Genomic DNA, 13,384 nt, shown 5'->3' on the forward strand with positions numbered 1-13,384 from the left:
TTTAGAATTGTGCAGGGGCTTCTGAGATTTACAGCCCCGTAACACTTTCTGTATGCTTTCCGTTTGTTCCCTGCGATTTTGGGAATGTCTGTCTTCCAGTAGTTTTCGCCATATCTTTCACCAGTGGAGATTGTAATCTGAAGATTGGGAGGCAGAATTGCTAAATGGCATTATCAAGTTCGGTGTTGTTAAAGTCACTGAATCGTATAAAACCGGAATAAAAAGCTTCATCCTTAGGTAAAAAGAATTACACGCCGAGACAGACAATTAATCTCTAGCGTCAGAAGCATACTAGCTATGGCAAAAGCTGCATTGTAAGTCTAGTAACATAGACAAATAGTTTACCTTCAGTTTTTACCATAATATGCGAAAAGGCAGTGACAAAAATGAAAGCAAAATCTAGAATAGGTGTCGAAATCTGTGGTAAATAAACTGAGGTGATACAAGTCAGGGGATACGTCATGAAATCGCGTCACACCTCTTTTTGCCTGACGTAGTGGAGCAACTAGACATGGCATGAAATCGACAAGTTGTTGCAAGTCCCCTGCAGAAATATTGAACCGTGCTGCCTCTATTGCCGTCCATAATTTCGAAAGTGTCCGCCCCCCGGTAGCTGAGTGGTCAGCGCGACAGACGGTCAGTCCTAAGGGCCCGGGCTCGATTCCCGACTGGGTCGGAGATTTTCTTCGCTCAGGGACTGGGTGTTGTGATGTCCTAATCATCATCATTTTTCATCCCCATCGACGCGCAAGTCGCCGAAGTGGCGTCAAATCGAAAGACTTGCACCAGGCGAACGGTCTACCCGACGGGAGGCCGTCGTCACACGACATTTTTATTATTATTTCGAAAGTGTTGCTGATGTATGATTTCGTGCACGAACTGACCTCTCGATTATGTCTCATAAATGGTCTATGACCTTCACGTAGAGGGATCTGGGTAGCGAAATCTGTCGTTCGAATTGTCTAGAATGTTCTTCAAACCAGTCGCGCAAGCTTGTGGCCTGGGGAATGATTTCAGAATTGGGGTGTCCCATGCGTCTAGCTGCAACTACCATTCCGCGTTCGAGGTCTCTAAATTCCCATCGTGCGGCCATAATCACGACGGAAACCTTTCCATGTGAATCACCTGAGTACGAATGACTGCTCCGCCAACACACTGCCCTTTCACACTTTGTGTACTCGATACTCCCGCTATTTTTATATGTGCGTATCGCTATATAATGACTTCGTCACATAAGTGTAGTTCGTGATGTTAACGTTAACAGACAATATCAAGTAATACGGACCATCCACGTAGCTCCTAAAACGTCCTTAGGATAAGCCAAGGTGATCAGAAAACCAAGGGAGTTGAACAGCAAACCTGGGAGAGAAACATTAGTAGACATTAAAGATTTCCCCTATCTACGGGAGGAATACCGCAAGATATGCGAAGGCAAAGGATAATAGCACAGGTAAAAAAGCTATCTTGTTTTTTCTATTGAATTTCATTCGGCCATATCGCGTGTATCCTATAACTAGCTATAGTTAAGATGATGGTACTTATTTGTTCACCAGCAAAACAGCATTAATTTTTTTAGGTATTCCTCGACTACTTACATGTTTCGAGATGGAAATAGTTTAATATCTAAGTGTGTTCATTTGTTGTATGATAGATACATGATGCATTCCTATCTAATGTCCGAGAAGTGACCCAATTCTCTAATTATCGCGAGTCACACAATTCTGTAATATCAGTTCAAGCTCCTCTGGACCCCACATGCTGGTTTATTGAGAAATATTAATAATGTAATAATGCAACTATCGTTTCCCGTGTATTAGTGTTACTTTTTATCTGAATGTTTATGTTACTTTCGACCGTGACTGTTGTGAATATCAACTGAAATACATAAAGATCTGTCACCGATCAGTTTTATTTTACGGTTCCTGGTATTCTCTGGACACGAAAAAGCGATGACAATACTCGCACACTAAACACTTGAAAATTTTGATAATCGGTAACAATCGCTCTATTTTACATACTTATGTCGCAGAGAAGGTGCACTGCAACGTAACGTGTTTGAAATTAAGCAAAAGCGTTTGCAATGCTCTTGTATTCAAATCACAAAAGGACCATCTTCACGTTAGAAATGAAAGCATATTAACTGGCCGTCATACATGAAATTCTTTGTAATACCATCCAGCAACAATATGAAAACCCAGAAATTTGCTGGCGCCGTTGATAATGCTACGTCATAATCTGTAATATCGAACAGCATGAGCCTCCTCATCATGCCTTGACATCCTTTAACACACAACGTACTGAATGAAACGATTGTTAATGCAGTTTTACAACAACGCATAGACTTACATCAGGCATTGTAGCCAAGTGTTTCAAGTAGGTGTAGTGTTTCCCATGGTGTTCTTTAAAATTCGCTCTTGGCATGTTCTTCCTTTCGTCTGGAAATATTCTGTCGCTTGTTCCACTAATCAAATTACTTGACAATTTTTTACAGCTTCTGTTGGTTTTGTTGTATTCTTTCTAAAACACTGTAGAGGTAGAACTGTTCTTGTAGTGCCATGTATAGAGACCAAGGAATTTTTAACTTTCGTATTTTTTTCTTCTCTATTGTGGAAGTTATTTTTGAGTCTTAAGTTACTACGGATCTCCAGATTACTGTTATCTCCGTTATTGACGGTAGTGCGTTGTCAACATTTCCCTTGTAGCAGAGTATTCTGCGTGGTTCAACAATGCGTAATTTTTTTAAGACTCTTTACAAACGTATCAAAGGTAACATGTATGAGGAGCTCATTGCTACCTTACCAGTTCAATATATTTTTGGTTACTGAATTTAAAATTGTTGCATCTTAAAACTATACCTAACAAAAATTTTGTATGTGCAAATACAGTCTAAGAGAATAAAATCGAGGCACCTCGAAGGAATTATCCGAATGGGACGGAAATGGATAATTGTGATGTACATGTACAGACCGAAAACTGATTGCAATTTCACAGAAATAGGATGATTTATTCAAGAGAAAGAGCTTCACAAATTGAGTGAGTCAAAACGCTTTGCTCGACCTCTGCCCTTATACAAGCAGTTATTCGGTTTGGTGTTGATTGAAGGAGTTGTTGGATGTCCTCTTGAGTGATATCATCGGAGACTCTGTCCAACTGGCGCTTTAGGTCGTCAAAAGACCTTGCTGGTCAAGATAGGATTTGGCAAACACGAAGACAACCAGAAGAAACTTTATCATGCTAAAATGTAAGCCCAGGCTAGCTTGTCGTGAGGGACAAGAAAGTGTGCTGCAGAATATCGTCGACGTCCCGAGCTGCTATAAGAGTGCCGCAGACGAAAACCAAAGGGGAAATCAAATGGCACCCCAGACCACCACTCGTGCCTGTCGGCCGTATGGCGGGCGACAGTAGCGTTGGTATCCCACCACGTCTTCGGCCCTGCATCTTACTGACTACAGTAGAAGTGTTTTCAGCGGTGAGTCCCGCTTCCAACTGAGCCATGACGAGAGACGAATAGCCGGCCTGAGTGGACGAGCGGCTCTAGGCGCTACAGTTTGGAACCGCGCGACCGCTACGGTCGCAGGTTCGAATCCTACCTTGGGCATGGATGTGTGTGATGTCTTTAGGTTAGTTAGGTTTAAGTAGTTCTAAGTTCTAGGGGACTGATGACCTCAGTAGTTAAGTCCCATAGTGCTCAGAGCCATTTTTTAGAGACGAATACATGCCTGAAGATGCCCCGGACAGCCGTGGGATACGAACCTGACTGCCCAACAACCAGTAATAATGGTCTGGAGAGTCATTTATTTTCAATGCAGGACCCCTTTGGTTGTCATCCGCGGTATCCTTACATCATAGCAGCACGTCGACGATGATCTACACCCCGTTTTGATGCACTTCATGGCAAGCCACCTTAGGCTTACATTTTAGCAAGATAATGCTCGCCTGCAAGGGCTACAGTTTCTTACTGCTCATCTTCGTGCTCGCCAAATGCTACACTAGGCAGCAAAGTCCCCAGGTCACTTCCCAACGGAGATCATTTGCAGTATTATGGGAAGAGCCTTCCATCCGGCTCAGGATTTTGACGATCTAACGCGTTAATTGGACAGAACTTCGCACAATATCCCTCAGCAGAGCGTGCAACAACACTATCAAACAGTGCCAATCCGAATAACTGATTGTATAAGGGCCAGAGGCAGAGCAAAGCTTTTTGACTCGAGACGTTTGTGAAGCTCTTTTTCCTGTATAAATCATCCAATTTCTGTGAAATGTGCAATGATTTGTTTGTCTATGCATGAACATCACACCTACCGATTTCCGTCTCATTCGGATATTTCCTTCACGGTGCATCGTTTTCCTTTTTTTTTTTCTCTCTTAGAGTGTATTTTGTATTTAATAAAGGGTTCAAAATGCCCTGGATGCTTCTAGGAGAATGGTGGATAATAACATTTTTATGTCTAGAGATGTAAACTGAGGACGATCAGGATTATGCATACCCTCCATTTGTTTAAATATCACTGGCAGGAGCATGTGAATAGGATCATTGAAGACCTCAACATGAGCATCTACAACAGGTAAACAATGCAGAGCGATAGCCATACACATACATAACGTAGACCATCCATTAGCAGACACGAAACAAGTCTGCAAGATACTGCTTCAGAGCACATAAAATGACATAACGGGCTAGTAGGAGATTAGAGATACGTTTGCATCATGAAAAGGTAGGCATCAATATATGTAATGGACAGTTGGTAAGTTAAATAAAAATTTCTTTATTTTTTCTGATATGCTGTAACCGCATGAAATTACGTACTAATCACTTCCTCTTAAATATTGTATTGAATCAACACTGGGGTGGTACAAGTCTATTTTGTATCTTTAAAAGTAATTAAGCTATTATAAGTATCGTCTTTAAATTCCTATCTGTTTTACTGCAATATTTCCATTTGTGAGGCGGTGGAGTGTATGACAACATAGTGTAGGACCGAAAAACCTATGCTGCAATAGTCTAATGGCAATCTTATGTCCTTTTAAACAGTGCACTTTCTTTCATTTCTCGCTTCACAGCGAAAAAAGACGAAGTGACGCATAATGCATAATATTTAATAGCTCGCTCTGGAGGACACACGCATCACTGGCGAAATACAAAAATGTAGCCTTAAAAATTGGAATTACTTTAATGAAACGCGTTGTGCTTAGTACCATAACACACTTACTAAGAAGTGACAGCTGACAGAAACCGTTATTTTGCTTATGAAAAACGAAGATTCATGCACACAATCGTTGGCTTTCCCACAACCAGCATCACGTAGATAAAGTGAGACATCTGCAATTGTCTTCAGTGTTTTCTTAGTTACAGATCTGTGTGTGGCTCTTCGAAGATTTTGAAAAGAAACTTGTTCAGATTTAATTCTGGGTTATTTGGACATTTCATGACTGGTTAAGTGTGCACTGATTAACTATAAACATTCGCTGTGACCTGTGTGTGAATGGATGGAGGCTTATGAAATATGAATAAGATTTTATTATCTAGCCTGTGACCAATTGGAGATGCCTATTTAATTATGCAACGTAGATAGCAGTCGCATTGTAAATTTGTGGACTACATACTCTGATAATCTAGACTTCAGTTCCAAAAAGTGGCACAGGTAGTTCACAAAACAGTGCTTATTACATTCGCCATTTAATTGGAACACTTAATGTTTAAATTAAATTATTTCGAACGCGTTGTGTAGTCTTAAAATTAAAGTATCTGCTCCCAGTCATTTTAGTATTTCAGTGTTGGTACTGATAATTTTTTGCTGTGAATGAGGAGTGTGGAAGACTGCGTGCAGAGAACTGTCCGCACCGGCTACACAGAGCTGTGACTGACGAACAGGGTGCAGCGTACAGCTGAGGGTGCGTGTTGCAGCAGGGAGTTCTACCTGACGTCGGCGGGCTGGGTGGGCGACGACAACCACGAGGTGTCGGCCGTCTGGCTCAACCGCGCCCAGAACATCAGCATCATCAGCACCTGCCACGCGCCCAACTGGACCTGCGTCGAGGTGAGCTCTCTCTCTCTCTCTCTCTCTACTGGCCGGTAGCTGCTGTAGATAGCTGCGCTTGGTGACCTGGCCTACTCGAACGCTGCGACATAAGGCGCGGGCACTCGGGAACGCCCGTAAGCTGGCACACGCCATGGTACTGGCTTGGTTTGCTATGTGTAAGGCGGCCCCATTGCACGTATAGTGCGCATGCGCGACCCACTCGACCACTGCCGCTCGCTGGCTCCTGGGGCTCTATTCTGAATCGTTCATACCGATCGGTGTAGTAGGTTAGTCTCGGTAGTGACGTCATTTTCGGTTCTTTACCGAAATATCCTACTCAGTAAGCTTCTGAGACTTGTTACCGAACGGTCCTCCCACCGATTTTACGACAATTGTGCCGAGAGGTTTTGGATTTCGGTGTGGCCCCGTCGATCGGTGAGCTGTTGTTTATGTACACCAATAATTTGTTATTTTAAGCATATTTAGCGGTTTTAGCTGTGGATTTAGTGATTGTGTTACTAAAGAATCACCAGAGGACGCATCTGGTTGGAAAGTGTGTTCGTAATAGACTGTTTTCCTTTGTTAGAAATACGGTTAGGTTAGGTTGTTACTGTGAATGATTACATCAATATACCCTCAAAATACGTGTTATTTTAATGCAAATAAGAGTTTAAACATCATTAAATATCAAGACATCGGCTATGCTTACGTATATTACGTGAGTGTGAACTGACGTTACTAGTGCCTTTGCGTACTTTTTCCCACAAATGGGTTAGTAATAATCGAATCCGGCCGCGGTGGTCTCGCGGTTCTAGGCGCGCAGTCCAGAACCGTGCGACTGCTACGGTCGCAGGTTCGAATCCTGCCTCGGGCATGGATGTGTGTGGTGTCCTTAGGTTAGTTAGGTTTAAGTAGTTCTAAGTTCTAGGGGACTGATGACCACAGCAGTTGAGTCCCATAGTACTCAGAGCCATTTGAACCATTTTTTTAATAATCGAAACGTGTTAACAACTTTCAAGTAACAATGGAAAGCAATTACGTGAAGCTTGATATTGGAAACCTTCCAAACTATCACGCATTTATGACTTACGCAGCACCGTTTGGCGACGAAGTCAGCCTACGTTCCTCTACACAATACTACAAGAATTGAGATTTGCGCGTCTGTTGTTTGGCGTGGCCAAGTGGTTAGCGCGCGTGAATGGGCTTCGCGCATGGGGTGGATGAAAGAAAAAAAAATTATTTTTTTTTTCCTCTTCATGTATGCTACACGTTCTGAGACATTCTTATACGTGTAAGTTAAGATTTTTCTGCAATATTAGTTGTTACTTACATGTTGATCGGTTGGTTGGTTTCGGGGTAGGAGACCAGACTGCGAGGTCATCGGTCTCATCGGATTAGGGAAGGATGGGGAAGGAATTCGGCCGTGCCCTTTCAGAGGAACCATCCCGGCATTTGCCTGGAGTGATTTAGGGAAATCACGGAAAACCTAAATCAGGATGGCCGGACGCGGGATTGAACCGTCGTCCTCCCGAATGCGAGTCCAGTGTCTAACCACTGCGCCACCTCGCTCGGTACTTACATGTAAGAGCGCACTTACTCAGCAATGATTTCGTGATTTCTGTGTGTTTCAAATGCCGGCTGGAATGGCCGAGCGGTTCTAGGCACTACAGTCTGGAACCGCGCGACTGGTACGGTCGCAGGTTCGAATCCTGCCTCGGGCGTGGATGTGTGTGATGTCCTTAGGTTAGTTAGGTTTAAATAGTTCTAAGTTCTAGGGGACTGATGACCTCAGAAGTTAAGTCCCATAGTGCTCAGAGACATTTGCACCATTTGTGTTTCAAATACAAAATATGAAATTGCTGTGAGTGAAACAACCGACAGTGACCTTTAAATTTTTTCTTGTCAGAAATAATTCACCATTTTTTCCGAATATGTAGCGATTTCCGAGTATGCGGTTAGACAGGAATTTAAGAGCACAACTTAAATTCCTGGGAATGTAACTAGCAACAATCATCTTCATAATCTTGCTGGTCACAAGTATTTATCTGCGATCGAATCCTCAACCACAGTAGACTGAGATGAAAGATCTCTGCCGTAATATTTTTAGACTGTAGCACCACATACGAAACATTTTCATTCATGAGATGCATGTTATAAACTTCGACGAACTGCAGGAGCTTTCGAAAACGCGTTCTTTTTTTCAATTTTGTTTTTAAGATCCAAATCGTTGACGAGTCATATAGGGAAGTGGGCTACTTAATCATTTGGATCTCTAGGAGCGTGTTATAACCACATTCTGTTTATCTTCTTATTATTTGAAACTGTCAGAATCAATTTTTTGGGTGTTTTTATAGATGTATTAGTACAATGTGGTACTGCACACTATTCCTAACTCATTTTCCGAAACGTAAAATCCAAAAGACGGTGTCAGTGTGAATGAGAATAAGATGACATAATGCCGCATTTATGACAATCTGTAGAATACAGTCGAATACGATATCGTAATTCTGCATGCATGGTGTGGTGTCACCGCCAGACACCACACTTGTTAGGTGGTAGCCTTTAAATCGGCCGCGGTCCGGTAGTATACGTCGGACCCGCGTGTCGCCACTGTCAGTGATTGCAGACCGAGCGCCGCCACACGGTAGGTCTAGAGAGACTTCCTAGCACTCGCCCAGTTGTACAACCGACTTTGCTAGCGATGGTTCACTGACAAATTACGCTCTCATTTTCCGAGACGATAGTTAGCATAGCCTTCAGCTACGTCATTTGCTACGACCTAGCAAGGCGCCATTATCATTTGCTATTTACCTTGTGATACATGTACCGTCAGACCGATGTTCACCAATTATGGATTAAAGTTAAGTATTCCAGAAGCTACGTACTTTTTTTACTAGACTCAACTCCTTTAACTGTTCCAGACCTCACGCCAGCCTGCGTGAGCTTAAACGCGTGCCTTTCGGCTTCCTCCATGGAAACATGTGGTCAGAGAAACTGTAAAAATTTTTATGCATTTCAGCTGAGAATTATGGAAATGGATATACTGAGCGTGATACTGTTAAGGAGGAGGCAAGGGCGATGAAGGCGGGCACGTCAGCTCAATGGAATGCGGCGTCATGCGTTATGGCAACGTAAACGCAGTTTTCGGTACTTGGAAGAATAGCGCGCCTGTGTCGTCTGCTAGCCACCTCGTGTTCGTGGCGCTGTGCGCGCTGCAGTGCGCATGCGCGGATCTGCGGCCGCTTGCTTTTGATTGGCTTGCAGACGCGAACCGAGTACAGCGCTTCGGTTCTCCAGACCCGAACGGTATTGCTAGCGAAATACTGAATAACGCAGGGACTCTAATTCGAGTACTAGACCGTTCGGTGCTATTGAGTACCGAAACGATCGGCACAATGGCGGCAAGATACAGAATAGGCAGCCTGGGCTCTGAAGCGCACTTCTGCCTGAATGCCCAAGTATCAGCTGTTTGCCCACCCATGTCTGCCCTTGGGTGCTCTGCTGGATGCTCAACCTTTTGAGGCTTCAGATCTACTACAAGCGATTTAATCCATTTAGAGATCTACTGCCGTAAAAGTTAAGCCCAAAACAGCACTGTAGCGAAAATCAGCCATTTTTAATTGCACAAAATGCGTTAAAGGTAATTCTCTCCACATAAAAAGTTGTAGGCCTACTACTCAATCTACTCAGTCTTCGAGATTGGCAAAGTGGAGTGGCCGCGCGGTTAGAGGCGCCATGTCACGGATTGTGCGGCCCCTCCCGCCGGTGGTCGAGTCCTCCCTCGGGCATGGGTGTGTGTGTTGTTCTTAGCATAAGTTAGTTTAAGTAGTGTGTAAGTCTAGAGACCGATGAGTTCAGCAGTTAGGTCACTTAGGAATTCACACGCATTCGAACATTTTTTCGAGATATTACACAACTGAAAAATATTAAAATACACACCATCAGAAATATTTAAAGAGTTTGGTGAGATACTTTGTTTTTGCATACTATTGACAAATTTATTGTAATCAGGTGATTAATTTATCACTATCAACCCTACACAGCCTGAAAGATGAGGATCAGTTTATTGCTACGCTTAGGTTTTGCTACGTTCATCGTTGAAAACGCTGTGTCACATAGATGATTTGATCCAAAAGTTATGATCATTCCATTCTGACTTTAAGGTAACATCATTTTGAAATCGAATTATTCTCTCTTCAAGTTCAGTCTCACTAAAAGAGAAAACTAGCTTGACTTGAAATACCTTCCATAGCCACTTTTTGGAATGACTGAGCTTTGAGAGCTAGAACAGGTTCCATTGCCTTAAAATCTGAATATCGGTGCTGAAACTCTGTCTTCATTGCTGTCAGCTTTCCCTTATTTACCTTTGCAGCTTCCTGGTCCAATGGCGTGTGTTGGTCCAACAGTTCTGACAGTGAAGAAAGTGTTTCTGTAACGCCCAGTATTTAACTGAATATTACCTTCGTGGGGCACATTGTTGTTTCCTGGAAGTTGAAGTTGAAAAACAAAGGTTGTGTTGTTTGCTGGATGGGCAGAGCTTGTCCCCCCGCCCCCCTCCCGTCGGCCCACTCACAGAACACCGCACTTCATCCCGCAGCCAACACCGAACGCTCTTCCCGCTCACAGTAACCTTCCAAAAAATGGTCCAAATGGCTCTGAGCACTACGGGACTTAACATCTATGGTCATCAGTCCCCTAGAACTTAAAACTACTTAAACCTAACTAACCTAAGGACAGCACACAACACCCAGCCATCACGAGGCAGAGAAAATCCCTGACCCCGCCGGGAATCGAACCCGGGAACCCGGGCGTGGGAAGCGAGAACGCTACCGCACGACCACGAGATGCCGGCGCAGTAACCTTCGCTCACAACGCGCCAAATTACAGTCATTTAACAAAGTTCGGACAAAGGTTTTGAAAGATCGACTCATAAAGCGTTGTCGATTGACCGGTCTACCGCGATCGACTGGTCGAGCAACCTTGGCCCGAGCCCAGAGATCCATACGATGCCGCTGAGTCTCCACGTCATCCTCTGCCAGATGGTGTCATACGCGATAAGTCCGGAGGGCTCTGGGATGGCCATACCGCTCTCCAAGCCACTGTGGACTTTCCAGACTTTGGAGCCGCTACTTCTCATCTGTCCGTCCTTCAGCCAAGAAAACAATCCAAGATACTACCTGTAACTCAGCCCTGGTCCTCCACATGGCTATCAGATGCGTTGATCTCTCAGCTACAGAGCAGGAAGGGTCAAATCATTATTTAAAAAAGTTTTAGAGAGTCGTAGAAACTACTTAACGTGACAATGCCGGCTAAGAGAAAAGAGTCATATTACGGGCTTAGGTGTTCTAAAAAGCCAAATGAGTTTTAGAAATCACTTCACCTCATCTTGGTAAGATCTGACAGCGTTCAGATGACGTCATGGCGTCACAGCTTTTGTATAAGTATCAATAAACATTCCAGGTATTGTTGGCAACTAAATGACCGAATTCTTAGCCTCCGTTAACGTCTTCTGCACCTGAAGAAACACAGCGAATTACGCCTAAGGTGAAATATGAAGTAACCTATAGCAACACCAGCTTTCACTTGGCCAGGGCTCTCCACGTAGACTGAGTTTGAAGAAGAGTATGAGAAGTATGAAGTCATTTTTTTTATGTTGGTAGCTATTTTTGCCCTGATACTTAAGTTTGCTTAGGGAACAAAGAATATAGCTCACCTCAAGCAATCCCTGTTGTTATTGATGAATAACTACTTCACACTGGTTGAGATTTTCCACTAATCTGTCCATTTCCCCTAATCTTCCCTGTAACTGGATGAGGAAGCTGGTTAGTAGGTGTAGAGAACACGAGGAGTATCATTTCTATAATGGTTACGTCTGGTAAAGTACAAGAGCAGTATGTATATACCTTCTTTGTGCCACATAAATTGATTCAGGAGAGGAAAGTGTCCTGGACTGAAACCCTATAGACTACATTGGCAAATTGAAAGCTCTGGGGAACAGTGCGAGAGATTTTGGTGTCCGGCACAGCACTTATCACCTCCAGCACAGTGTGGTTCTACCGTTACTTTCTGCTGGGTATCTGTGGAGTTTGTTAGCAGTCTGCGATCTGTGCGGCCTTCCACAAAGCTAGTTTACCGCACGTGCTAGCCCTGCCGCCCACTTCAGGTTGGATGGATGTCCTCGATGAATAACATCTTACATTTGAGAACGACTGTCAAGACAAGTGAGCAGTGGCCCTCTGGTGGCGCAGTAACGGCCTTGCCGCGGTGGATACACCGGTTCCCGTAAGATCACCGAAGTTAAGCGCTGTAGGGCGTGGCCGGCACTTGGATGGGTGACCAACCAGCCGCCATGCGCTGTTGCCATTTTCCGGGGTGCACTCAGCCTCGTGATGCCAATTGAGGAGCTATTCGACCGAATAATGGCGGCTTCGGTCAAGAATACAATCATAACGACCGGGAGAGCGGTGTGATGACCCCATGCCCCTCCTATCCGCATCCTCCCTGAGGATAGCACGGCGGTCGTATGGTCCCGGTAGGCCACTTGTGACTTGACGACGGAGTACTCTGGTGGCACAAGGCGCCAGATTTTATGTAGAGAGGTCTATTTCTTTCAATCGTAAAAAACATTTCAATTTTATGTAATACATTCAGTAATTTCAGTAAAAACTAACAGTTTAACGTTAATGAAGCAAAAATTTCCTACTTTTTGCCTTACTGAACTCTTTAACAACTATTTCGTAATCCAGTTTGGATGCTATTGCTCCTGCAATAGCTAAAACTGTCAAAGTTGAAAGACTTTGCTGACTTACTGTACTTCTTATATAATTTTTATTAGTTTTAATTTTGAAAAACTCCTTTCTGCAGAGGCTGCACGTACTGGTATTGTAAACAAAATTCGAATGACAATATAAATATTTGAGCAAATGTCTTTTGAGCTATTTCCTGTTAAATATTGTAGTACCCCCTTCTCATCTTTAATGAAGTTGGATAAATTTGGGAGCTCTGTTTGCAATTCTTCATATGATTTACAAGTTTGGAAGTGACAGCTCTCACCCACTCGCAAGACTGTCTGACAGCTTTTTTATGTTTGATCTTTTGTAATAATTTCATCTAACTTAGATCATAGCGAATACCAATATTTTCAAAATGTTGTTTTAAATGTATAAATCGTGAATCCATATTGTGCAATATGTAGTCAACCAGGATACTAAAAAAAATTCTGTTTAGCATTTGCTTTTAGGAGACTGTATAGGCTCACTGCTTTCATAATCGAATATCCTTTTCATTTTGGCTAACTTTTTACTTTTAAAATCTTTTGCAGATCATAACGACTTTTCTCAATAAAATGACGAGTGCCAGACAGG

General features: G+C 43.3%; 1 protein-coding gene across 1 annotated transcript in view; it reads left to right on the forward strand.

The window, feature by feature from the left end:
- The window catches only part of LOC124798538 (inactive dipeptidyl peptidase 10), a 1,422,769-nt gene that overhangs the window by 1,218,807 nt on the left and 190,578 nt on the right, over positions 1-13,384 (forward strand). Inside the window, exon 11 of the mRNA XM_047261988.1 lies at positions 5,906-6,038. Coding sequence (XP_047117944.1) covers positions 5,906-6,038 — 133 coding nt within the window. The remainder of the gene's footprint in view (positions 1-5,905; positions 6,039-13,384) is intronic.

The sequence above is a fragment of the Schistocerca piceifrons genome, chromosome 5, assembly GCF_021461385.2.
Source record: "Schistocerca piceifrons isolate TAMUIC-IGC-003096 chromosome 5, iqSchPice1.1, whole genome shotgun sequence".
Classification (NCBI taxonomy): domain Eukaryota; kingdom Metazoa; phylum Arthropoda; class Insecta; order Orthoptera; family Acrididae; genus Schistocerca; species Schistocerca piceifrons.